Source organism: Mobula hypostoma, chromosome 2, assembly GCF_963921235.1.
Source record: "Mobula hypostoma chromosome 2, sMobHyp1.1, whole genome shotgun sequence".
NCBI lineage: Eukaryota > Metazoa > Chordata > Chondrichthyes > Myliobatiformes > Myliobatidae > Mobula > Mobula hypostoma.
This window is the reverse complement of record NC_086098.1, coordinates 174,419,393-174,447,352: the sequence shown is the minus strand read 5'-3', so window position 1 is coordinate 174,447,352 and position 27,960 is coordinate 174,419,393. Positions and strand designations below refer to the sequence as shown.

Genomic DNA, 27,960 nt, shown 5'->3' with positions numbered 1-27,960 from the left:
TATTTGACGCATTTACCATTGACGCCACTCAGTTCCCTAGAAATTTGGGGTCTTGGTACTAATGATTACCCCTATGATGATTACTTGTCGTTGAAGCTGGAGTAGCTGAGACCCTTGATACATTAGTGTTGGTCTATCTGGATCCGGTTGAAAAAGGTAAAACTTGTGGGAACAAGTACTCCTATTGTGAGAAGGCCGTGCAAGGAGAGAAATGGAGAGAATTTTTTGAAAATCTTGTCCATTCACCCGGTGTTCAGAGCTGCTTCTGAGAAGGTGTAAATTCCTCCCCAGTGGGATGATGAGCAGAGACGAGGAACTGTGTGCTACATCCAGTCCAAACCCATCGTGTTATGTCCTGAGGAGTAGTTGGAGTGATGGGAAACCGCAAATTCCCTGGAATGCCCGATGCCGAGGTGGATGCTCTGGAAGATCACAACGAAGAGTCACGCTGCAGTGCTAGAGAGACATGAGCTGCAGAAACCTTCGGCTGTACTCGTAAACAGGATGAAAGTGATTATCAGGAACATCTCTGAGAGAGGGGTCACCTCAGACGTAGGATGCAGACGACACATCTTTTCCCAGTGACTGTAATGTCTAGTTTTCCGGTGAGAAAACCAGGAGAGAGACAGTTTCCTGGATCAGGAAAGTTAACAGTAAGTCATTCAATGTTGGTGACTCTGCAGTACCTGAGGAATGGAAAAGGAGACTAACGGAGACAATGTTGAAGTTCAAAGATGTCTTTTCTACTGACGAGTTTGATGTGGGTTGCTCCAAGAGTACTTGCCACACTATTGGAGTGGCAGAGAAAGATCTTGACAGTTAGCACAGGCGGAGGTGGGAGATGTTCAGCAGCATCTGCTGAAACCGAAGGAAGCTGGGATTGTCCCTGAGTCGAGGAGTCCCCTGCATCACCCATAGTGGTGGTGAGAAGGAAGAATGAGAAGATACAAGTATGTTGATTATCAGACACTGAACCGACGTACAATCCCCAACCAGTATGCTGTTCCACAGATGGAGGATGCTCTGGCCTGCCTGAGTGGAGCAAAAACGTTTTGTGTGTTGGACCTAAAGAGTAGGTATTATCAGTGAAGCTGGTACAGAAAAGATGACATTTGTATGTCCACTTGGATTCTTTCAATTTGAAAGAATGTTCCAGGGCATATCAGGAGCACCGGCTACTTTCCAACATGTCATGGAGAAGACTGTTGGGGACATGAATCTGCTTGAGGTACTGGTGTACCTGAATGATCTCATGGTCAACACTGGAGGAGCATGAAACGAGGCTACTGAAGGTGAAGTTGAAGGGTTAAAACCGTCACTGGACAAATGCCAGTTCTGTAAGACGTCAGTTAACTACGGTGGACACGTGGTCTCACAGGATGGAGTAGCTCTGGATCTGTCCAAGATAGAGGAGGTGACCACATGGCCAAGGCCCGAGAATGTGAGTGCCCTACGTTCATTCCTTGGATTTTGTGGGTACTACCTGAGACTTGTGGAGGACTACTCCAGAGTAAGCCACTCTTTGAATCTGCTTCTATGTGGTTTACCCCCCCCCCCAAGCTATGGAGGGAAGGAAGGGAGGAGAATGAAAGGAGAAGGAGGTTAAATTTATCTGAGCCTTTTGGGGAAAGGGATGCAAAATATGAGATGGTCTTTCAACTAAAAGAATTGCTGATTAAAGCCCCAGTTGTCGTATGTACTGCATACTGACGCCAAGCATGAGGGCCTCAGGCAGTGTTCCATATCAGGACCAAGGTAAAGGATTGAAACCTGTTCTCTTCATCATTCTTGCCATGGAGGGAGTACAAAGAAGGTTCACCAGATTGATTCCTGGGATGGCAGGACTTTCATATTGATGAAAGACTGTATTGACTAGGCTTATACTCCTTGGAATTTAGAAGATTGAGGGGGGATCTTATTGAAATGTATAAAATTCTAAAGGGATTGGACAGACTGGATGTAAGAAGATTGTTCCCGATGTTGGGGAAGTCCAGAACGAGGGGTCACAAGGATAAAGGGGAAGCCTTTTAGGACCAAGATGAGGAAAAACTTCTTCACACAGAGAGTGGTGAATCTGTGGAATTCTGTGCCACAGGAAACAGTTGAGGCCAGTTCATTGGCTATATTTAAGAGGGAGTTAGATATGACCCTTGTGGCTAAAGGGATCAGGGGTATGGAGAGAAGGCAGGTACAGGGTTCTGAGTTAGATGATCAGCCATGATCATACTGAATGGTGGTGCAGGCTCGAAGGGCCGAATGGCCTACTCCTGCTCCTATTTTCTTTGTTTCTATCAGCTGGAACTTGTTCTCCTCTGACTGAAACTACCCTATGCACAAATTGGAATTTCTGGCATTGAAATGGGCTGTGGTGGATGCTAAGTGACTGTATGTTGCCAAGTTCAAGGTGACGACCAACAACAATCCACTGACCTTGGCGAAGTTGGGTGCCACCATTCGTCACTGGTTGGCGGTGTCTGCTTATTATTTCGGCCGGAGAGTCGCAACATAGATACAGATGTGCTGACCTGACGTTTGCATGAGGTGCCGGAAATAGATGGAGAGTGAGAGGACGTCCCTGCCTCTGGTGTTAAAGCAATGTTCCAGTTTTCCACGGTGGGGAAATCAGAGGCAAGGCTATGGCCTGACAGAGCTTTGGATCATCTGAATACGAAGCAGTTGCCTACCTTGAGTCCTGCAGCCCAGTAAAATGACTCCTGTGTAGGTGTCATTTAGTCATCTGTTGTCAAAGGGGATATGACCCAAGCTGAGAAGACAAAACGCCCTACCATACCCCTGCTGATGAGGGAATGGGACAAACTGGAGTTGAGCAACAAAGTTTTATACAGGGTCACGTCTCCTCCAGATAGACCTCGGCGTTCCCAGTTGGTTTTGCCTGAGAAGTACCAGAGGATTGTACTAAAGTCAGTTCATGAAGACTCGGGTCATTTGGGGTTTGACAAGTCCCACAGATTGATCCAAGATCAGGCCCTGAATAAAGCCTGAGGTTGAAGAGTACTGTAAACCGTGCATTCGATGCATTTGGAGGAAGATGCTGTGTATGGGATTTGTTCCATTATCTCATTTACAGAGTGTGGGCCCACCTGATTTAGTGTGTATGGATTTTCTCTGGTTGCGAAGTGATATGAGAGAAGTATTTTGTTCATTATGGTCCCCTAAGAAGGATACACAGCGATCAGGGAAGGGATTTTGAGAGCCGGTTCATATATGAGTTACTGAGCATGCTTGGAGTCGAGAAGCCAAGGACCTCGCCATATCACCCTCAAGGTGATCCTCAACCTGAAAGGTTCAACTGGACATTGCTAGACATGCTTGGAACCCTGGATGCCAACTAAAAGAACAAGTGGAGTCAGCATTTTGGGCATTTGGTACACTGCTACAGCTGTACACCGAATGAAGCTACCGGATACTCGCCATACTATTTGATGTGCGGGTGTAAATCAAGATTATCTGTGGATCTGTTTTGGAGCCGACGGTGAAGACTTGCAGCAGAAAACGTATCTCACGTATGTGTCTGACATGAGGAAAGAACTGCAAGAAGCTTGTGAGCCAGCAGCGGTTTCTACTACCAAGAAAAACCCAAGGAAACAAGGAGATATGATCAACAGATTAGGTTCTCTCAACTGATGCCTGGAGACAGAGTTTTAATAAGAAATTTGGGGCTACTAGGGAAACATAAGTTGGTGTCTACACCTTGCGTAGTGGAGAGCGAGATGCCAAATTTGCCAGTTTCCCCAGATGAAGCCGGAGGATGGGAATGGCCCTGTCAAAATTCTCCACTGGAATCGGCTTCTATCCCTAGGGCAGGAAGTACATGTTAATCAAGAGTCTGACACGGAAACTACACCTAGTAGGAGACCTCAGCACAGAAGGAGAACGAAACGGCGTCCTGCTGCCAGTCTGGTTTCAGCGGAAAGACCTGAAGAGGGACCAGCCTCTGTGTACTGCATGGACACAGAGGAGAAGAAGGAAACTCCCCCAGAATTGATTGACATTTCTGAATCTCTCAGCCATGACTTGGATGTAATGAGGAGGGGGCTACCAGTGGACAGGCAGACGTGATAATAAATAGTGGGGGAGGAGTGATGAAACAATATAATTAGGGACAAAGCTGAGTTCAGTCAGTTCGGCTGGGGGACCTGAATTGCCGGATGGTATGAGTGATAGACTGGAAGGCATCCCCAAGTGAACAGGAACGGTCACAAGAAGTGTCTGTGGCTGAAGAAGCTGGCAATGAGATAAGGAGGTTTCTGAGTCGGGAAACCTCCCCTAGTGATGCACTGGGGAAACAGAGTGTTGCATCCATCCCAATAGTGAGATATATCACTTCCATTTATAAATGGACCAGGAGGAGGGGTCCTGAAATAATGAACTTCATTTGAATACCGTGTTACTAATGTGGGTTAATAAGTTCTGAAGTCATAAGAACGTGACTATTTTTGGTGGGGCGAGAGTGTAATGCCCTGGTTAAGGTTTCTACTGCTATTCTGTGAGGTATTTTAGTTTAGCAGTTTTCTGTAAAAGCAGAGTGTCCTGCTGGTAAGTGTGTTTTGGTTTCAGCTAAAGATAGGGAACCATGTTGACCAACTTGGAAATGTTGTGTCCGCCAATCAGGATGGCGGGATGGAGAGAGGATTCTAGAGAGAGCTGGACGGAGTGAAATTTCTGACAGACAGTAGTCGGGTTTATGGTCTATTGGCGGGAGATGCAGAGAGGACAGGATCAGGGAAGACCGTGAGAGGATCAGGAAAGACACTGGAGGATCCAATTTGAAGGGAAGACCTTAATGCAAGGAGTGCTTTGCGATGCAAAGTCCATGAAGGGAAGTTCTACCTGTGAATGGTGATGAGGATATATTGCTGTGAGTAAAGCAGCTACAGAAATGAGCTCCAACGTTTATAGAAACAGAAAACCTACAGCTCAATACAGGTCCTTTGGCCCACAGTGCTGTGCCGAACATGTATCTACTTTAGAAATTACCTAGGTTACCCATAGCCCTCTATATTTCTAAGCTCCATGTACCTATCCAAGACCCTATCATATCCATCTCCGCTGGTGCTGCCAGCAGCCCATTCCACGCACTCACCACTCTCTGCGTAAAAACAAACAAACAACTTGCCCCTGACATCTCCTCTGTTTATGCGCACATTTAGACTGGCTTAATTGTATTGGGCCCTTTTATATTTTTCCCTATTAGCTGTTTGATAAAGCTGAAATTAGTAAATTTACTACCTTTATAATGCCGCATACAAGTGTTATTTCTTGCTGACTGATAATTGTGTATGTGCAGTATTTACACAGCATTTGCTCAAATCAAGGTTTCTTTAATTGGAATTTCTAACATTCCTGTTTGGTTGAACCCCAAATCATACCGACCCTGGACGTATATTGCGGCCGCTGAGTCTTCTGGCTGTTGGCAGAATTGGCTGACAGGCTAAGCTGGGATATGGGTTCTGGTGAGACGGTCACATGTACATTATACAACCCTGACATTTGTCTCCTTACAGGCAGCCACCAAACAAGAAACCCAAAATAACCCTTTTTTTAATAAAAAAAGGACCAAAAAAACGCCCAATGTCCAGTGAGAGAGGAAAAGAAAACAGGTCACGCAAACAATTAAAGCAAGCTGCCACATTCAGCACATTTAGAGTGAAAGTGAGTCCATAGACTTGAAGCTCAGAGCAGACCTCAGCCTCAGCGCCAAGGAGAGTGAAGTAAATGTCACAGAGCAGCGACAAAATCAGCCTGGCCCTCACCTCCGGTCCTGACACCCTACCTTTTCAATCCATCCAGCCCAGTGCTTAAATTGTCCTAACGTTGGGTCATTGCTTGCTCTAAGACCTGGTCCCTGTTGTATCAATAAGCTGGACCCCTGCCACCACACTCCAGCCCGTACTCAAACTTTCTGACATATCTGACGTAGCAGTATTTCAGTGGAGTAAAGGAAATTACAGTGGTATGTGAGGGGAATTGGCCAAAATAAATTGGAAGGAACTGCTGGCAGGGTTGACAATGGAGCCGCAATGGCGTGAGTCTCTGGGGGGAAAAATAAGGAAGGTGCAGGAAAAGTGTATTCCAAAAACAAATACTCAAATGGCAAAATAGTACAACAGTGGCTGACAAAGGAAGCAAAGTTTCTCATCGAAACTTTCGAATGTTGAAAGGCCTAGACAGAGTAGATATGGAAAAGATGTTTCCTATGGTGGGGGAGTGTAGGACAAGTGGGCACAGCCTCAGGATAGAGGGGTGTCCAGAGATGCTGAGAAATTTCTTTAGCCAGAGGGTGGTGAATTTGTGGAATTTATTACCACAGGCAGCTGTGGAGGCCAGGTCACTGGGTGTATTTAAGGCAGAGATTTATAGGTTCTTTATTGAACACGGCATCAAAGGTTATGGGGGGGAAGGCCGGAGAGTGGGGTTGAGGTGCGGCAAAAAGGATCAGCCATGTTTAAATGGCGGATCAGACTTGATGGGCCAAATGGGCTAATTCTGCTCCTATGCCCTTATGGTCTTTGCAAATAGGCCTGGAGTTTAGATTAATCAAGATTGGCTCTGAAACTCGTCCTTTTCTCCACCTCATGTACCCCGACTCCATCTTGACTATGTCTTGGCCTCGCTCTGAACACTTCTCTTCAGACATGCCTCCACCTCGCTCCGACTTTGCATTCAACCTGCATGCCTTGACCCTCAGTCTCGTCTTCGCTCGCCTCTTCATTGTTGGTGGTGATTTATTACCACAATTTTTTTTACAGGAAAGGTGTTATTAATAAAGTATTTAGTTTTATTTCTTGCTTTGGGAACCACGAGTAAGCTGTCACTTGCCCTCAGCAGTGTCATCTTAAACTAGGATACTTCTATGTTATGGCAATGACTACCCTTTAAAAGTATTCGATTAGCTGTATAGTTCGTTGAGACATCCAGGGATCATAAAAAGCTCCATGTAATTGCCGATTGTTGAGAGTAGTCATGAAGATAACAGATCAGCACAACACCAAGGTCTGAAGGCCCGTACTGTGCTGTAATGTTCTCTAACAGCAGTGAGTGAGAGATGGAGGAATGGCTAATGGGTTTGGTGAAGTGAGGAGGAGGTTGCTATGGAGCTGGATGTCTGTTTTATTAATCCTATGCATGTCCTCTCGCTGTCAGGCCTGAAGTCACCAGTGGAGAAGACGCGGTACGACACCTCCCTCAGCCTGATCACCAAGCGCTTCATCCAGTTGCTGGGGCAGTCTCCCGACGGCGTACTGGACCTGAACTGGGCAGCGCAGGTCCTCGAAGTACAGAAGCGCAGGATCTACGACATCACTAACGTGCTGGAGGGCATCAAACTCATCACCAAGAAATCTAAGAATCACATTCAGTGGCTGTAAGTGCAGTAGCCGGTACTGAGCAGGGTTGCTGCTCCTTTTGTTAGAGATCCGAGTCACTGGTGGGCTGTTTGGCCCCTTGTTCCTGGGTACAGCCCACCAGGCTGTTTCCTGTTTGACAGCCGGTTCATCGGCCTCTCCTGTATGTTCCTGGTGGTTTATTTGGTTCTGGGATGTGGGAATCCCTGCTGATGCCTGTCTTAATTGTCCATCCTTAATTTCTCCTTGAACGATGGAGCATAAAATTTCAAAATAAATTAATTATCGAAGTATATTTATCTACCCATATACTGCCCTGAGATTCATCGTCTTGCAGGCATTCACTGTAGAGCAAAGAAATACAATAGAACCAATAAACAACTGCACACATCTGAAGACTAGCAACCAATGTGCAAAGGGAGCTATGCTGGAAATCCAAAGCAACACATGCACACAAAATACTGGAGCAACTCAGCAGGCCAGCGAGCATCTATGTAAACGAGTAAACAATCGACACTTCAGGCCGAGAGCCTTATCAAGATCTTTTCCAGAATCCTGATCAAGGGTCTCAACCCGAATCAACTGTTTACTCTTTTCCAGTCCTGATGTAGGGTCTCGGCCCAAAACGTTGGCTGCCTACTCTTTTCCAGAGATGCTGCCTGACCTGCTGAGTTTCTCCAGCATTTTGTGTGTGTTGCTCTGAATTTCCAGTATCTGCAGATTTTCTCATGTTTGTAGTTAAGAGTCAAGCTTACTGTCATCTGACTGAACATATAGTACATATTACCAAATGAAACAATGCTCCCCCGGACCACAGTGTAGCCACAAAACATATCACACAACAGTATGTTAAACAAAATACTACTACAAGTGAGTTAATAATATATAATTCAAAATGCATGTCGCGCACTACACATGTAAATAGTAAACATCTCACTTTCCTTGTGGCAAGACCTCTAATAAATAATTGTAACGCAATACAGTTTCATACTCTGCAGAATGCTGAATTGAGAAAAGCTTTTGATAATTTCACTGTAATGTCCAGTCCATGGCACAATTAAAGATTTTCCTCTTACCATGTTTTCAGGTCAAACTAGCATGGGGAATAATCACTGGGACAGGAGTAGCTACTCCTGTTACTACCCACATCTCTCTGCAATTGACTGCAATTTGGGGGTTTTTGTGTGAACTTGTAATTGCGAAACTGTAGCCAGCTATTTAGGGTCATTTTGGTGTTCAGGATTCAGCACGGGAATGCAAAATTGGAGCATTTGATGCAAGGAAGCTGTTACCCAGTCTGGCAGTCCTAGTCCTGATGTTCTTGTGACACAAGAGATTGTGGGATGGGTGGTAGGGATCCTAAACAATACTTCAAGCTTCTGTTTGTCGGTTCGGTTGTGGAATGTGGGGATCTCTGCCTTAACTGCTCCTTCAAGAATGCAAGTTCGAAGTTCAAAGTGAATTTATTATCAAAGTACCATACACTACCCTGAGATTAATTTTCTAGCAGGCATTCACTGTAGAGCAAGGACTGACAAGCAACCAATGTGCAAAAGCTGGTAGTGAGAAATCAACCAAATTACTGGCTCTGGGTCAATGTCCCCCTTAAGGTGTGTGAGGACACACATCTTTTGCTATTAGGGCACAAAGAAATTTAAACTGCGCACAAAAGGCTGTCATCCTCTACCTCGTTGGCATGTCAACTATATTTCACAATTGTACACAATCACATTTCCTTTTCTGGTTTCTGATGCGGACAGTGTTGACAACACTGAGTTTGCGATGATTTGCAGATTTTAGAACTGCCTTATTTATACTGTTTTTATTGAAGAAATTATACAGTGTGCACATGTTGTCACTGTGCAAAAAATTGAACAGCTCAAGAATTTGCGCACACTGGTCATTACAAATTAGAGGGAACATTGGTCTAAAGTCATACATAATGTGCATAAACTGTGTAATGTGTAGCTTTGCTTGATGAAGGGGATTGATAAATCTATTGATTCTTTACAATAATCCAATAATCTGTTTGATGGTTAATGTTACTGAGATTCATTTTCTTTCATTATGTGCCGTGTCATATGATGTCATCATATGTGCCATGTTGTATGACATCATCATTATGTGCCATGTCATATGATGTAGGCGATCATGGTCTTTCCATGACCATATTGTTCTTGGCAATTTTTTCTACAGAAGTGGTTTGCCAATACTGTCTTCTGGGCAGTGGCTTTACAAAACAGGTGACTTCAGCCATTATCAATACTCTTCAGAGATTGTCTGCCTGGCGTCAGTGATCACATAATCAGGACTTGTGATGTGCACCAGCTGCTCATACGACCATCCGCCACCTGCTCCCATGGTTTCACGTGACCCCGATCAGGGTGAGGGGGTACTCAGCAGGTGCTACAGCTTGCCCAAAGGTGACCTGCAGACTAACGGAGAGAATGAACACCTTACACCTCCTTTGGTAAAGACATATCTCCACCCTGCTACCCAACTGATTAAATTTCTAGAAAAGAAATCCACATTTATTTAGTTAAGAATTTAAACTCCCCAGCTGAAAGGGTGGGATTTGAATTCATGACCACGGAGTAGTGATCCAGAACCTTGGCTGCTTGCGCAGTAATTTTCCCACTCTGCCTCTAACCCCTCCGGTAGCGTAACCTCGACTGCAGCTTTCTGGTGAAAGAATTCTTCCTCTTTGTTTTTCCTATTTCATGCCTTATGACTGATGGTAAATGTTTTTTCGGTGATTAGTGGTCTACCTGAGTTTCCTCAGAAACAGAAAATGCTAGAAAAGCTCGGAGAGAGACTGTCAGAAGGGTCTCAGAGACTGAAACATTGGCTTTCTCTTTCCGCAGATACAACCTGACTGGCAGAGACTTTTCCTGCTTTTTCTATTTGTGTTTCAGACCTCCAACGTCTGCAGCTTTTTTTTCCCATTTCAGACCCGTGTTGCCTACTCTTTATTAATCAATATTTAAAAGTGGCTTGGTTTCTTAGGCACCCAGTACAACTTGGTGGCAGAGAGAGGGGCTTGTAAAGTTGATTGTTGTCGTGGAAAAAGTGAGCAGGAGGGACTGACGAGACCAGCCCGACATGTGATAATCCTCCCTTCCTCCTCAAGTAAAATTCACTGGTGCTGGGTTGATCAATCGGTTGGGTGTAGCACTGGTGAGGATTGTATCTCCTGTGCCTCAGGAACTGTGTCTAAGGATGATAAGGTCATATCTGGGCAGATTAAGAAAGGTTCTAAATAGCAAGAAGCACAAAATGCTGGAGGAACTCAGCAGGTCAGTCAGCATCTATGGACATTTCGGGCAGAGACCCTTCGTCAGGACTAAATAACAAGAAAGGTGGTTACGCCCAAATACAAAAATTGCTGAAAGTTTTTACTAAAGCAGCTCAGCTGGCCTCATCTATCACCTTCCAGCTTTGTACTCCTTCCCCTCCTCCCACCACCTTATTCTGGCTTCTGGCCCCTTCCTTTCCAGTACTGATGAAGGGTCTCGGCCCAAAATGTCGACTGTTTATTCCTCTCCATAGATACCGCCTGACCTGCTATTGATAACCTAACCTATTGATTGGCGCTGCACCAGTGAACTGCCTGACTTTTATTTGAGGAAGGGAGGACTACCAGACCTCGGGCTGGTCCAGTATTTTGTGTGTGCATTGCTCAAAATTTCCAGCACCAGTAGAATCTTTTGTGTTTATGAACTGCCGAAAGCATGAGGTCCTGGAAAATGTTGAATGAGATTTTACGTGGGGTGGGGGAGGGGGGTGGAATGTGCAACATTTACACTATAGGACGTAGGAGCAGAATTAGGCCATTCAGAATCAGAATCAGGTTTATTATCACCAGAAACACGAGGAAATCTGCAGATGCTGGAATTTCAAGCAACACACATAAAAGTTGGGTCTCGGCCTGAAACATCGACTGTTCCTCTTCCTCGAGATGCTGCCTGGCCTGCTGTGTTCACCAGCAACTTTTATGTGTATTGCTTATTATCACCGGCATGTGATGTGAAATTTGTTAACTTAGCAGCAGCAGTTCGATGCAATACATAATCTAGAAGAAGAAGAAGAAGAAAAAATAATATAATAACAATAAATAAGTAAATCAATTACAGTATACACATATTGGATAGATTAAAAATCATACAAAAACCAGAAATAATACATTTTTAAAAAAGTGAGGTAGTGGTCAAGGGTTCAATGTCCATTTAGGGATCAGATGGCAGAGGGGAAGAAGCTGTTCCTGAATCGCTGAGTGTGTGCCTTCAGGCTTCTGTATCTCCTACCTGATGGTAACAGTGAGAAAAGGGCATGCCCTGGGTGCTGGAGGTGCTTAATAATGGACGCTGCCTTTCTGAGACACCGCTCCTTGAAGATGTCCTGGATACTGTGTAGGCTAGTACCCAAGATAGAGCTGACTAGATTTACAACCTTCTGCAGCTTCTTTCAGTCCTGTGCAGTAGCCCCTCCATACCAGACAGTGATGCAGCCTGTCAGAATGCTCTCCACAGTACGTTCAGAGAAATTTTTGACTGTACTTGTTGACATGCCAAATTTCTTAAAACTCCTAATGAAGTATAGTCATTGCCTTCTTTATAACTGCATCGATATTTTGGGACCAGGTTAGATCCTCAGAGATCTTGACACCCAGGAACTTGAAACTGATCATTCTCTCCACTTCTGATCGGTCTGTTGAGCTTGTTCCCCCATTCCATCGTGGCTGATTTATTATCCCTCTCAGCCCCATTCTCTTGTCTTCTCTCTGTACCCTTTGATGCCCTTATTAATCAAAAAGCTATCAACCTCCACTTTAAATGTACCCAATGAATTCCACAGATTCACCACCCTCTGGCTAAAGAAATTCCTATTTATCTCTGTTCTAAAGGGATGTTCTTTCTATTCTGACGCTTTGCCTCCTGGCCCTAGATTCATTTCCCCACTGTAGGAAACATCCATTCCACATTCATTCTATCTGATGATGATGACATCTGTCTGTCTTGAAGGACAATGGATGGTGGCACTGGGGTGACCCCTCCAGAACACAAGCCTGGGCGGAAGGTCTGGAGATCCTGGGATGCCCAGTGGTCAAGATGCCCCTCTCGGCCTCACCGGTGTAGCTCAAAGGAAAGCAAAGCAATACGTTTTGCACCAGTTTGCCTGCAGGAGCTGCCGGAAGGATGTTCGGTGACATCCAGCTGCTTTAGGGACTCCACTCCGGATTTTCCCTCTGGGTTTACTCCCGTGGCCTTCGTCTCTCCCGAGGTTGCCCACAGGGCAGTGGGGCTACTTACCGATAGCTGGGGATTCTGTCTAGGCCTTTCAAAGTTTGATAGGATTCAATGAGAACTCCTCTGCCCCCCCAATTCTCCCATTCTTCTAAACTCCAGCGGGTACAGGCCCAGAGCCATCAAACACTCCTCATATGTTAACCCTTCCAGGTGAAAGCAAAGTGGTTATTTGCATCTGACCAAAGCTGGTTAAACCCACCTGGAGTTCTGCAGCCTCATCTGGGTGTCGGGCCTTGTGGTGTTGTCCTTGGCATGAGTCCTCCATAGAATGATGTCAGCAGAAACTGGGTCAGATAAAGATGTTTTGCAGCATTTCCAAATGTGTATTCTCCTGATTTAGAGATTAATGCAGGGTTGAGGTGATTTGAGTCTGATGGAAAGGGTAGTGCTGCCAGAAAGAGAAGGATTGTTTTAAATTTACAGAGGTGATCGGGGAAGGCTGCTTCACACACACAGCAGAGTGGGATCCTCCATGTGGTTCAATTTAAGACCAAAGGATGTATACAGTATACCTGACATCCACCAAACGGAGAGAAAACAAAACACAGAGAACGAGTGACACTAAACGTTAGAACCCAAAGCCCATTCCTGCTGCCTCCCATGCACTAGCAGCAGCAAAAGAATCAGTCCCCCCCACGTGCTCCAGCAAAAGCATCAAACCCCCCCACGTGCTCCAGCAAAAGCATCAACCCCCCCCACGTGCTCCAGCAAAAGCATCAACACCCCCCCATGTGCTCCAGCAAAAGCATCAGCCCCCCCCACGTGCTCCAGCAAAAGCATCAGCCCCCCCCACGTGCTCCAGCAAAAGCATCAACCCCCCCCACGTGCTCCAGCAAAAGCATCAGCCCCCCCACGTGCTCCAGCAAAAGCATCAGCCCCCCCCACGTGCTCCAGCAAAAGCATCAGCCCCCCCACGTGCTCCAGCAAAAGCATCAGTCCCCCCCACATGCTCCAGCAAAAGCATCAGTCCCCCCCACATGCTCCAGCAAAAGCATCAGTCCCCCCAACATGCTCCAGCAAAAGCATCAGCCCCCCCACGTGCTCCAGCAAAAGCATCAGCCCCCCCACGTGCTCCAGCAAAAGCATCAACACCCCCACGTGCTCCAGCAAAAGCATCAGCCCCCCCATGTGCTCCAGCAAAAGCATCAGCCCCCCCATGTGCTCCAGCAAAAGCATCAACACCCCCCCATGTGCTCCAGCAAAAGCATCAACACCCCCCCACGTGCTCCAGCAAAAGCATCAGCCCCCCCACGTGCTCCAGCAAAAGCATCAGCCCCCCCACGTGCTCCAGCAAAAGCATCAACCCCCCCACGTGCTCCAGCAAAAGCATCAGCCCCCCCACGTGCTCCAGCAAAAGCATCAGCCCCCCCCACGTGCTCCAGCAAAAGCATCAACCCCCCCCATGTGCTCCAGCAAAAGCATCAACACCCCCCCATGTGCTCCAGCAAAAGCATCAACACCCCCCACGTGCTCCAGCAAAAGCATCAACACCCCCCCATGTGCTCCAGCAAAAGCATCAGCCCCCCCACGTGCTCCAGCAAAAGCATAAAAACCCCCCCCATGTGCTCCAGCAAAAGCATCAGCCCCCCCCACGTGCTCCAGCAAAAGCATCAACACCCCCCCATGTGCTCCAGCAAAAGCATCAACACCCCCCACGTGCTCCAGCAAAAGCATCAGCCCCCCCACGTGCTCCAGCAAAAGCATCAGCCCCCCACGTGCTCCAGCAAAAGCATCAGCCCCCCACGTGCTCCAGCAAAAGCATCAACACCCCCCACGTGCTCCAGCAAAAGCATCAGCCCCCCCACGTGCTCCAGCAAAAGCATCGACACCCCCCCACGTGCTCCAGCAAAAGCATCAACCCCCCCCACGTGCTCCAGCAAAAGCATCAACCCCCCCCACGTGCTCCAGCAAAAGCATCAACCCCCCCCACGTGCTCCAGCAAAAGCATCAACACCCCCCCACGTGCTCCAGCAAAAGCATCAACACCCCCCCATGTGCTCCAGCAAAAGCATCAGCCCCCCCCATGTGCTCCAGCAAAAGCATCAACACCCTCCCACGTGCTCCAGCAAAAGCATCAGCCCCCCCCCGTGCTCCAGCAAAATCATCAGCCCCCCCACGTGCTCCAGCAAAAGCATCAACACCCCCCCATGTGCTCCAGCAAAAGCATCAACACCCCCCCATGTGCTCCAGCAAAAGCATCAACCCCCCCCACGTGCTCCAGCAAAAGCATCAGCCCCCCCACGTGCTCCAGCAAAAGCATCAACACCCCCCCATGTGCTCCAGCAAAAGCATCAACCCCCCCCACGTGCTCCAGCAAAAGCATCAGCCCCCCCACGTGCTCCAGCAAAAGCATCAACACCCCCCCACGTGCTCCAGCAAAAGCATCAACCCCCCCCAGGTGCTCCAGCAAAAGCATCAACCCCCCCCACGTGCTCCAGCAAAAGCATCAGCCCCCCCCCCACTACCACCCACTATGCAAAAATTAGCAAAGCCCCCCGAGACATGATCCAGATTCCATCAGAGACTACTGACCGTCCCCATACTTTGACATCTCAGACAGGCTATGTCTCTCTCATTAGCGAGGAGGAGAGAGATCGCTGCTGTCACAGCGAGAGAGGACACCAACAGCCCAGTTTTAAGAGGCTTTTAGACAAACACACAAGTAAGCAGTGGTGAAAGGATTAAGGATCTCAGACAGGGCAGATAGAATTGGTTAGATTGGCGTCAAGGTAGGCCTAGGCAAGGTGGGCTCAGGGGCCTGTTCCTGTGCTGTACGGTTCTGTGTCCTTCGTGAGGTGTGTGATATTTGACAGAAAACTTCTACGGTTTGTGTTGGTCAAAGAATGTGGCGGGGCTGAGACGGGAAATGGGGTCAGGGTAGAAATTGGCTCTGGTGTTGAATAGAGTTGGTGCACGTTATTTACAATGTGAGTTTCTTTAAAAGGTCTATTTAAAGTGGAGGGTGGTAGGTTCTTGATTGGTAAAGGTGATGGGGAGAAGGCAGGAGGATGGGGTTGAGAGGGATAATGATGGAATGGCGGAATAGACTCGATGGCCCGAATGGCCTAATTCTCCTCCTAGTGACTTATTGTCTTATAATTGCTCACTGTCTCTAGCTCTCAACAAACTCCGAAGAAAATTTACAAAAGATTCACTGTTTTGAATACTTATCATCGCAGGACAAAAGACCTATGCTTTAGATATACCCAATGACTTGGCCTCCACAGCTGCACATGGCAATGTAAAGGCATCCGTTAGTCTTGCGAAACCATGGATCTGCACCTGGAAAGTCTTCACTCTCCAGGGTGCAGGCCTGGGCAAGGATGTATGGAAGACTGGCAAGTCTCCCCTCTCCACGACACCAATGTTGTCCAAGGGAAGGGCATTAGGACCCATACAGCTTGGCACCAGTGTCGTCGCAGAGCACTGTGTGATTAAGTGCCTTGCTCAAGGACACAACAAGTTCCCTCGGCTGGGGCTTGAACTCACGACCTTCAGGTAGCTAGTCCAATGCTTTAACCACTTGGCCACATGCCCACATACGGTAATGAATTCCACAGATTCACCACCTCTGTGTAAGGAAATTCCTCCTCATCTCCGTTCTAATGGGACGTCTATTCTGAGGCTGTGTCCTCTGGTTCACAATAGGTTGTTATATTGTCCAGTCTCCATATCTGTAGGAGTGTTTTCTGATGTCAGTAAAGTCCTCTCTTCTCCTCTCCTTGTGGTATTTGGATCAACTAGTTTCCTCCTTTGTGTCTTTTCCATAAACTGAGCTTTTGGGAACGCACCTCTCCCCACCAGCACCACCATGTAAGCACCCAGGGAGATTTTATTAAAAGACATCGTCAAACAGCTTTAATCCCATATGTGAACATCTGTCACTGCTTAAACAATCGGAATTAGATTTAATATCACTGACATATGTCCTGAAATTTGTTGTTTTGTGGCAGCAGTACAGTGAAATACATAAAAACTATTAAAAATATAAGAAATATATATTACTATATAGTTCCTTATATAAAAAAGAAATATGTAAATAAATATTAAATTAAATAAATAGAGCAAAAAATAGTGTTTGTGAGTTGGCTTATTGTCCATTCAGAAATCTTATGACCGAGAGGCAGAAGCTGTTCCTAAAACGTTTGAGTGTCTGTCTTCCTGCTCCTGTACCTCCTCCCTGATGGTAGCAATGTGAAGAGGGCATCCTTAACAATGGATGCCGCCTATTTGAGGCATTGCCCTTTGGAGATGTTCATGTTGCCGGGGAGACTAGTGCCCGTGATGAAGCTGGATGAGTTCGCAATTTCCAGTAGCTTTTTCCGATGCTGTGCAATGGCCCCTCCATAGCAGACAGTGCTGCAACTAGTTAGAATGTTTCTCTACAGGAAAGCTGTAAAAATTTGCTAGAGTCTTTGGTGACTTCCCAAATCTCCTCAAACTCCCAGTGAAGTGTAGTTGATATAATAAAGTGTAAAGTAGCACGATTACGGAAAGAGGAGGGCTTATCAACCCAATGAGCTCGGCCTGTATCCAGCAGGGCCTTGGCTGATTTATATCCTGACTTCAACCGCCCAACGTTCCTGCATATCCCATTAAGCATTTCGCTCTCAGAAGTCTTTTAATGTCAGATATAAAATTAATAATTTATCTGGCGCATCTCTGTGCGAGAGCAATCCGCACATCTGTGTGAGTGGGAGCAGTCTGAGAGTGAGAACACTGAGTAAGGAATGTAGGAGTTGCGTAATGCAGAGTAGTAACGCGTGCCTGGCAGGTTGGGCTGAATGTGTTGTCCTATCCCAGGGAGAGAAGAAACAAAACTATTGGTTTTAGCTCGCAAACACGAAGAATTCTGCAGATGCTGGAAATTCAAGCAACACACATCAAAGTTGCTGGTGACCTGACCTGCTGCGTTCACCAGCAACTTTGATGTGTATTGGTTTTAGCTTGTCTTTTTCCCCCCATTTGTTATTTCATTATTGTTTCTTTCCAGTTCTGATGAAGGGTCTCTGACCTGAAATTTATTTATTTATTGAGGTACAGCCCAGAACAGGCCCTCCAGGCACTTTGAGCCCTGCCACGCAACAATCCCCTGATTTAATCCTAGTCTAATCATAGGACAATTTATAATGACCAGTTAACCCACCAACTGGTACAACTTTGGACTGTGGGAGGAAACCGGAGCACCCGGAGGAAACCCACGTGGTCACAGGGAGAACGTACAAACTCCTTACAGACAGCGGTGGGAATTGAACCCCTATCACCTGCACCGTAAAACATCGTGCTAACCACCACGCTACCGTCCCACCCCTTTATTTGACTCTTTATCTCTTCCCACAGATGCAGCCTGACCTGAGCATTTCTAACATTTTCTGATTTTTTTTTCTTTAATTTTAAAATTTCAGCATCCTGTAGTTGTTTAGATTTTTCATTTACGTGCCACTTAGGGGGGGAGGGAGAGAACGTCAACTCAGACCATGAGAGGCCTGCGTCGGGCATTTTCATGCCTTACGTGAAAATTGGAAGTCTGTGTGGGGCACCATCCTCGCATAGACACTAGAGCAATGTGTGGTTAAGTGCCTTGCTCAAGGACACAAACACGCTGCCACAGCTGAGGCTCGAACCAGCGACCTTCAGATCACTAGACGAATGCCTTAACCACTTGGCCACTTAGCCCATAGGTAAATCTTGTCTAGGTCATATTGCATACAGGCTTGGGCTCCACCAGAACTGAGCAACTAAGTTTGTGCTCTAATTAGGGAATATATTCACTTCTGACCTCATCAGATCCAGATTTATAATCACTGACTGAGATGATGTGCAATTTGTTGTTGTTTGGCAGTAGAGGAGTGACCATACATAAAGTTATTATAAAATACAAAAATTAATGCAAAACAAAAGGAAACAATGAAGTGGTGCTCATTGTCTGTTCAGAAATCTGATGGTGGAGGTGAGGTTCCTGAATTGTTGAGTGGGGGTCTTCAGGTTTCTGTATCTCATCCCATATGGTTCTAATGACAAGCCCCAGATGGTGAGCGTCCTTATTTTAGAGAGACAGCGTTGGACAGACCCTTCTAGCCCAATGAGTCGTGCTGCCCAGCAACCCACCTATTTTACCCTAGCCTAGTCACAGGACAATTTGCAATGACCAATTAACCTACTAACGCTATGTCTTTAGAATGTGGGAGGAAACTGGAGCACCCGTAGGAAACCCAGGAGCTCATGGGAAGAACATACAAACTTTCTTACAGAAGACGCAGGAATTTAACTCTGAACTCCAACGGCCTGAGCTATAATTGTGTCTCGTTAGCCACTGCACTGCTGTGGCTGGATGTCGCCTTCATGAGGCATCGTCTTTTGAATATGCCAAAGAAGTTGATGAAGTAGCTGGAGATTGTTGGGCCAAGGACACTGGGTAGAGAAGCTCTAGGGCTGGGATTGTCACTGAGTTCAGTTTTGATCGTGGCCCTACAGTCAAACCCTATCTTGATCACAATGGCAGGCAATCTTCACACACAGTCTGCTGGAGAGGCTCAGCAGGTCAGGCAGCATCTATGGAGGAGAATAAACAGTCAACGTTTTGGGCTGATGCCCTTCATCGGTACTGGGAAAAATCAAGAATCCTCTCCATTGATGCCTTCTGACCTGTTGAGTTCCTCCAGCATTTTGTGTGTGTTACTTTGGATTTCCAGCAGCTGCAGCATCTCTTGTGTTAATAATGTTGCTTCCCCTTTGGGGTTTTGTTTTTTTGGTCCAAGGCTTTGATAATCTTGATAAAGCCCAAACAGGTGAGCAAACTATTAAGCACTGCCTAAGAATTTGGTTCACAACTCCCAGGAAAGAAATTTCTTCCCATCTCAACTCTGAATGGTTAACCAACTAGTAGCTCTGAAGTCTATTAGCCTGTTGCATACTAAGAGCAATTTAAAGTGGCCAGTTAACCTATCAACCTGCACATCTTTGTGACGTGGGAGTAAACAGGAGCAGCTGGGAGCCCCATATGGTCACACAAAGAACATGCAGACTCCACACAGACAGCACCTGAGGTTGGCATTGAACCTGGGTTGCTGGCGCTGTGAAGCAGCAGCTGTACTAGCTACACTATTGTTACTGTTTTTTAAAATTATTATTTGCTGTATCTAAAAACCGTGTGTCACTGGAGCCACTTTAGAGACTAGCTCAGATTCAAGTTCCGATTATCTATGACGGCCACTAACAGAGCCACAATTTCAAACTGGCATTTGTCTATCACATGTATAGCGAAACACACAGTGGAATGTGTCATTTGATTTAACAGCCAACACAACCTAATGATGTACTGGGGGGCAGCCCACAGTGTTGGCAAACATTCCAGTACTAACACAGCATGCCCACCATGTTCAGCAGAACAGCGCAAAAACAAAACAAGGCATTGTTCGTTCATTTTGTGCCATGTCCTGTGACATGGGCGATCATGGTTTTTCCATGACCATGATTGTTCTTGGCAATTTTTTCTATAGAAGTGGTTTGCCATTGCTTTCTGGGCAGTGTTTTTACAAGATGGATGACCCCAGCCATTATCAATACTCTTCAAATATTGTCTACCTGCTGCCTGGCATCAGTGGTCGCATAACCAGGATTAGTGATATGTACAAGCTGCTCATACGACCGTCCACCATGAGCTTCCACAACTTCACGTGACCCCGATTGATGGGGGGAGGGGGGTCCAATTTGATCTGTTGGCCAATCAGTGAGTAGGTAGTGGGCTTCTCTCTTGTACCAAGGACACTGATGGAAAGGCAGATAACGCACACCAGTCCTCATCGAGCGGTCAGCAGTAGAAAGTGTGAGTAGCTTCAAGTTCGTGGGTGTCAACATCTCTGAAGGTCTATCCTGGGCCCAACACATTGATGTAATTACAAAGAAGGCACATCAGCGACTGTTATACTCCTTGTCCATCAAGGGATGTAGCAGTGGGCAAAGATGATCGTATGGTTGGTTCCCCATCCCTGAGCAACTATCTGAGATCTCCAATGCTAGTCTTCTGTTGGCCCTGAATCACATATCTTTATGTTGATAGCTCTACCTTGGTCATAGACTCTAATTCTTCCTTAACCTTTTTTCTCTTCCTTCACCTTAAGAAGCCACTTGTGGTCTTGTGTTGGCCTTTTGATCATCTGCACACACTGTCAGATTTCTTCTTGGTGGTGACGTGGAGACTGATGAATTGGCTGGTTGAGTGGTGTCACAATATTGACATTGCACTCAACATCAGCAAAACCAAGGAATTGTTTGTGGATTTCAGGGAGGGGAAGTCGAGGGAACACACACCAGTCCTCAATGAGGGGTCGGCGGTGGAAAGGATGAGCAGTTCCAAGTTCCTGGGTATCAGCATCTCTGAAGATTTATCCTGGGTCAAACATTGATGCAATTACAAAAAAGGCATGGCAGAGGCTATATTTCATCAGGAGTTTGGGGAGATTTGGTGTGTCACCAGAGACTCCAGCAAATGTCTACAGATGTACCGTGGAGAGCATTTTAACTGGTTGCATCACTGCCTGGTATGGATGAGCCACAGCACAGGATCGGAAAAAGCAACAAAAGGTTGTAAATTCAGCCAGCTCCATCATGGGCACCAGCCTCCCCAGCATCGAGGACATCTTCAAAAGACGATGACTCAGGATGGCGGTATCCATCGTGGAGGACCTTCACCACCTAGGATATGCCATCTTCTCATTACTGCCACCGGAGGAGGAGCCTGAAGATAAACACTCACCATTTTAACAATCCTTTCCCCTCCACCATCAGAATTTTGATATGTTTCATGAAAACTACCTCACGATTTTGTCCTCTTTCTTCACTATTTATTTTTTAAAATATTTCTTATTGTAAAACATATTTCAAGATGTATGTCAGTAATAATCAACCTGATTCTGATGTATTAAATTCCTCTGAGAATTGATTCAGTCTGTCCTAGTGTTGTAAATACCTGACATACAGACATTCATACATATGTAAAATATTATTAAATTCAGCAAGAACTGTTTACATGTAACCTCTCCTCAATAGTTAGACCTCATTACCTCCTAAAAAATGGGGGCTGCCAGTTTCACAGTGGGAGGTCACTTAAGAGAATTTATTTGGAAGCGGACAAGCAGTTGCTGTTTAATAATGCCACATCTACTAATACATCAAACCCTCTGAAACCAACCATTGATTCTGTATCATTGTAACTAGGCAGGAGAAGACAATGAAGTCAAAGTTACTATCAAGGTACATATATTACTATGCAAAAGTCTTGGGTACATACTGTGTGTGTATGTGTATATACACACACACATACACTATATATAGTAAGGTGCTTCAGACTTTTGCACAGTACTGTATTTGTCAACGTGGAGTGGAAAGCGAGTTTGTAACTCTGGCAGGAACAGAGTGGAGAGGGTGGAGTGCTGTGGGACAGGTGGCAGAGAAAGAGTGCCAGGGTGGAAGATGGCATGGAAGCGGACACACCCATCCCTGAGACACCGGACAAGGTCATTTGATAGCAAGCAATTGGTATATTGATCATTACAGAATGTTTCTCTGGAGTTTCATGCTCCGTCTCCCTTTGTGAACCATGATTCCCCTCTCCCTGCCCCCTTCCCCCTCTCAGTCCACAACAGAGACCCATATCAAAATCAGGTTTATCATTACCTACATACGTTGTGAAATTTGTTCCTTTTTTTGCAGCAGTGCAGTGTAATGCATAAAATCACTACAGTACTGTGCAAAAGTCTCAGGCACCCGAGCTACCTTGGACCTACCTAGCACCATAAGCTACCTTGGGATCCATTTTCTAGGAAGCATTCAGAGTAGAACAAACAAATACAATATAATCAGTGAAAAACTACATACAAAGAAAGACTGACAACAACCAAAAGAAGACGATCTGTGCAAATTCAATCATAATAATAAATAATATTGAAAGCATGAGTTGTAGAGTCTTTGAAAGTGAAACAGTAGGTTGTAGAATCAGTTAAGTGTTGAGGTGAGTGAAGTTATCCATGTTGGTTCAGGACCCTGATCAATTGAAGGGGAAATAACAGTTCCTGCTGGTTTGGGACTTGAGGCATTTTCAAGAAAATAAAGAAATACGATAGCAGTTATGAAAAACTACCTAATAAAGGACAGACAGATAAACAATGCTCTAAATGAGTAAATGTTTATGTTAAATGGATCTCATGGACACCATTCATTACAGCACTGTTGTGGAGGTATGGTTACCATATCGAGTGGTTTCGGTATATTTTCTGACTCGTGGATAGGATTACCGAATGGACGGACCTTTGTAGAAATGGAATCCTTTCACTATCTGGGGCGGCTTGTGCTCTTCTCAGACGTATAAATGGGAGGTGCTTTGTCAAACACCTCTGCCGCATCTGCCACAAGCGGGGCTTCCTGGTGGTCAAACATTTTAATTCCGATTCCCATTCCTTTTCCAACATGTCAGTCCATGGCTTCCACTCAAGGTGGAGAAGCAGCACCTTAGTGTTCATCTGGGTAGCCTCTAACCTGATGGCATGAATATTGATTACTCTTTCCCGTTTTAAAAAAAATCTCCCCATCCTCTATTCCCTACTCTGACCTTCTACCTCTTCTCACCTGCCTATTGCTTCCCCCTGGGTTCCCTCCTCCTTCCCTTTCTCTTATGGTCCACTCTCCCTTCTATCAGATTCCTTCTTCTCCAGCCCTTTACCTTTCTCACCTACCTGATTTCACCTATCACCTTCTAGCTAGTCCTACCTCCTCTTTCCTCCACCCTTTTATTCAGGCATCTTCTCTCTTCCTTTCTAGTCCTGAAGAAGGGTCTTGGCCCAAAACATTGACTGTTTTATTTTGCTCCATAGCTGCTGCCCGATCTGCTGAGTTCTTCCAGCATTTAGTGTGTGTTTAGTGTGTGCACTTCCAGCATCTGCAGAATCACTTGTGTTGTGAAATGGGGTTGTTGTTTTGCGATAGGAGCACCACTGTGGGTATGAAAACAGACACACTTCTGGCAGTGTAAGAGCAAATTGATCGAGTGCTTCCTGAGTAAAAGCAGAAGTGTCTTTCTTGCAAGGATTGCGCCATTGTGCGTGCTCTGTCCTAACCCTGTGCTTACCAAACTAGTAACCTACGGCTTCTGTGTTATTGTCTTTGGAGGGGGTGGGGATCTGCTTAGTCATCTTCCTTACAGGTGGTTTCTATTCTTTAGTCTTCTGAACTGATTTCACAACCTATGGACTTGCTTTCCGGACTCTACAACTCATGTTCCTGGTATTACTTATCTGTCTGTCTGCCTGCACAGTTTGTCTTCTTTTGCGCATTGGTGATGATGATGACGTCGACTCAGACCCGAGAGGCCAGTGTGGGGCATTTTCATGCCTTACAAGGCGCAGTTCGAAAGGCTGTGTGGGACGCCACTCCTCGCATAGACATTTCGCAGTATTATTTTACGAGGCCGAGTTGTGAGTTCGACATCGACCCGGCGCGGATGGAGAGCACGCACGGGGGCGGTCTGTCACTGGATCGAACTCGGGAACCTCCGTTCTCGAGCCCGGCGCTGATCTCACTGCGCCACCAGCCGATCATTGGTTATTTGTCCAGGCCTCCTGTTGTTTGTCCAACTTTTCATTGACCTATTGTATTTCTTTGCTCTACTGAATGCCTGCAAGAAAATGAATCTCAGGGTGACGTGTACATACTTCGATAATAAATTTCCTTTGAAATTTCCCATGGTGACCTGAGCCACTGTGTGCTTTGGATGTGGCTTGTTGTCCATTCCTTAATGAGCTGGAGGGTGTTGCCACACTGAGAAGATCTGAGGCAGATGAGCTGTAGTTTGATTTTAAAGCAGTGGGTTTTTAGAAGAAAGAGAGAGACTTGAGAAGGGAAGACCAGAGCTTGGGAGCCAGGCTGAAGATGCACACTCAATATTTTAGGTACAGCTTCTATCCCTCTGCCAGCAGATCTCTGGGCTGTCAGTGAATACTAACAGGAGCAAATCGGCAGATGCTGGAAATCCAAAGCAACGCTCACACAAAATGCTGGAGGAACTCAACAGGCCAGGCAGCATCTATGGAAATGAATAAACAGATGAGGTTTCAGGCCCAGACCATTTTTCAGGACTGGAAAGGAAAGGGAGAAGTCAGTGTAAGCAGGTGGGAGAGGGGAGGAAGAATTACTATGTGATAGGTGAAACAGGAAGGGGAGAGGTGAAGTAAAGAGCTGGGAAGTAGATTGGTGAAACAGATAAAGGTCTGGGAGAGGGGGAATCTGATAGGAGAGGACAGGAGACCATGGAAGAAAGGGGAGGAGGAGGAGCACCAGAGGGAGGTGATGGGCAGGTAAGGAGATAAAGTGAGAGAGGGAAACAGGATTGGGGAACGGTGAGGGGGTGGGGCAATTACCGGAGGTTTGAGAAATTGATGTTCATGCCATCAGGTTGGAGCCTGCCCAGACAGAACATAAGGTGTTGCTCCTCCAACCTGAGTGTGGCCTCATTGTGGCTGTAGAGGAGGCCATGGATTGACGTTTTGGAATGGGAATGGGAAGTAGAATTGAAATGGATGGCTATCAGGAAATCTTGATTTTTCTGGCGAAGCGGTCTCCCAATCTATGTTGCATCTCACCGATATACAGGAGGCTACACCAGGAGCACTGGATACAGTAGATGATCCCAACAGGCTCACCTGAAAGGACTGAGATCAGTGGGGAGAGACGAGTGGACAAGGGAGTAGTGTAGGGAATGATCCCTGTGGAAAGTGTTGGGGGGGGCAGAGGGAAAGATGCTCTTGGTGGCAGGATCCCGTTGGAGATGGCAGAAATTACGCTGAACTAGGTGCTGGACATGGAGGCTAGTGGGTGGTAGATGAGGACAAGAGGAACCCCATCCTTGGTGTGGTGGCAGGAGGATGCGGTGAGGGTAGATGTGTACAAAAGAAAGAGATGCGGCTGAGGGCAGCGTCGAGAGTGGAGGAAAGAAACCCCTTTCTTTGAAGAAGGAGGATATCTCCTTAGTTCTGGAATGAAAAGCCTCGTCCTGAGAGCAGATGCTGAGAGATGGGACTGGCATTTTCACAAGTGACAGGATGGGAAGTCCTGGTAGCTGTGGGAATCAGTGGGTTTATGAAAGATATCAGAATCAGGTTTATCATCACTGGCATGTGATGTGCAATTTGTTAACTTAGCAGCAGCAGTTCAATGCAATACATGATCTAGCAGAGAGAGAAAAAAAATAAAATAAAATGTAATAAACAAACAAGTAAATCAATTATGTACATTGAATAGATTTTTTAAAGGTGCAAAAACAGAAATACTGCATATTTTTTTAAAAAGTGAGGCAGTGTCCAAAGCTTCAATGTCCATTTAGGAATTGGATGGCAGAGGGGAAGAAGCTGTTCCTGAATCGCCGAGTGTGTGCCTTCAGGTCTCTGTACCTCCTCCCTGATGGTAACAGTGAGAAAATGACATACCCTGGGTGCTGGGGGTCCTTAATAATGGACACTGCCTTTTTGAGACACCGCTCCCTGAAGGTGGCCTGGGTACTTTGTAGGCTAGTACCCAAGATGGAGCTGACTAGATTTACAACCTTCTGCAGCTTCTTTCGGTCCTGTGCAGTAGCCCCTCCATACCAGACAGTGATGTAGCCTGTCAGAATGCTCTCCATTGTACAACTATAGAAGTTTTTGAGTGTATTTGTTGACATGCCAAATCGCTTCAAACTCCTAATAAAGTATAGCCGCTGTCTTGCCTTCTTTATCAGTAGATCAGTATCAGTAGATAGACTGTCTCCAGAGATAGAGACAGAGATCAAGAAAGGGGAGGGAGGCATTGGAAGTGGACCAGACAAATTTGAGGACAGGGTGGAAGTCAGTGGCAAAAGTGAAGTCAGTGAGCTCAGTGTGGGTGCAGGAAGCAGAAACAGTGCAGTTGTTGACGTAAAGAGTTGGGCAGCAATTAGGGTACAGGCTTGGAACATAGGTTGTTCCATGTAGCCAACAAAAAGGCAGGCATAGCTGGGACCCAAGCGAGTGCCCATGGCTACACCTTTAGTTTGAAGGAAGTGGGAGGAGTTGAAGGAGAAATTATTGACAATGAGGACCAATTCTGCCAGACGGAGGAGAGCGGTGGTGGAGGGCAGTTGTTTGGGTCAGGTGACCAGAAAGTAGCGGAGAGCTTTAAGGCTGTCCTGAGGTGGGGTGGGGGGGTTGGTGAAGGTGTATGGGAACTGGAATACTACTTCGCATTTCCTCATTTGCATTATTTAATTTATTTTCTATTGTGACTTAAAGTAATTTTTATCTTGCTCTACACTGATGCAACAAAACAACAAATTTTCAAGACATATGTCAGTGATAAACACATACACATACACATAAACACATATATTTATGCACACATACACACCTCTCGCTCTCTCGTACATATATAACACACACATGTTTACATACATCCACATTTATATATATGTACTTTGGTAATAAATTTTCTTTGAACTTTGAGGAAATACAAAAGGACGATAGTGACAGAATGCAGAATATACAATAGTGTTACTGTTTCAGGGAATGTGCACCGCAGGTAAACAAAGTGTTACGACGGGCTGGATTGTGAGATAAAGAGTTCACCTTTATCATAGTAATGGTTCCTCTCTTGCTTGGGGAATCCAGAGATGAGGCCTATCTTGAATGGCCATTTTCAACATTTCACGCATGTTGCTGTCGAAGTGTGTTTCCTGACAAGCCGGTGTAACTGGGTTTTATTGGTCTGTTTGAATGTGTTGGATAGATGTTGTGTGAGGTGAGGTAAGACTGGGAGGTAATGATGTTTAGCTTCTCTCAGACATAGAAAATTATAGCTCGGGCCAGCTGGTGGCACAACGACATCGGCGGTGGACCCGGGAGCGGAGGTTCCTGTGTTCGATACTAGTCGGGTCCGCTCCCGAGTACACTTTCCATCCATGCCAGGTTGAGTGTCAAGATCGCAATTCAACCTCGTAAAAAAAAGGGAAAATACTGCGAAAATGTCTGTGTGGGGAGTGGCACGCCACACAGTCTCTCTCTCGCTCTGTGCCTTGTAAAAGCCATGTAAAAGACATCATGGACGCATGCACACGCAGACACACACACACAGACGCGCACGCACACAGGCACACGCCAAAAAGAAAAGAAAATTATAGCTCAATACAGGCTCTTAACCTAAACTTTTAACCTACTCTAAGATCAGTCCAGCCCTTCCCTCCCCCACAGCCATCCAATTTCCTTTCATCCACGTGCTTATCTGTGGCTTTC

At 46.1% G+C, this 27,960-nt stretch overlaps 1 protein-coding gene across 1 annotated transcript in view; it reads left to right on the top strand.

Moving 5' to 3' along the window:
* Positions 1 to 27,960, top strand: part of LOC134342684 (transcription factor E2F1-like) — a 57,029-nt gene that overhangs the window by 17,638 nt on the left and 11,431 nt on the right. The window contains exon 3 of the mRNA XM_063041103.1: positions 7,165 to 7,384. Coding sequence (XP_062897173.1) covers positions 7,165 to 7,384 — 220 coding nt within the window. The remainder of the gene's footprint in view (positions 1 to 7,164; positions 7,385 to 27,960) is intronic.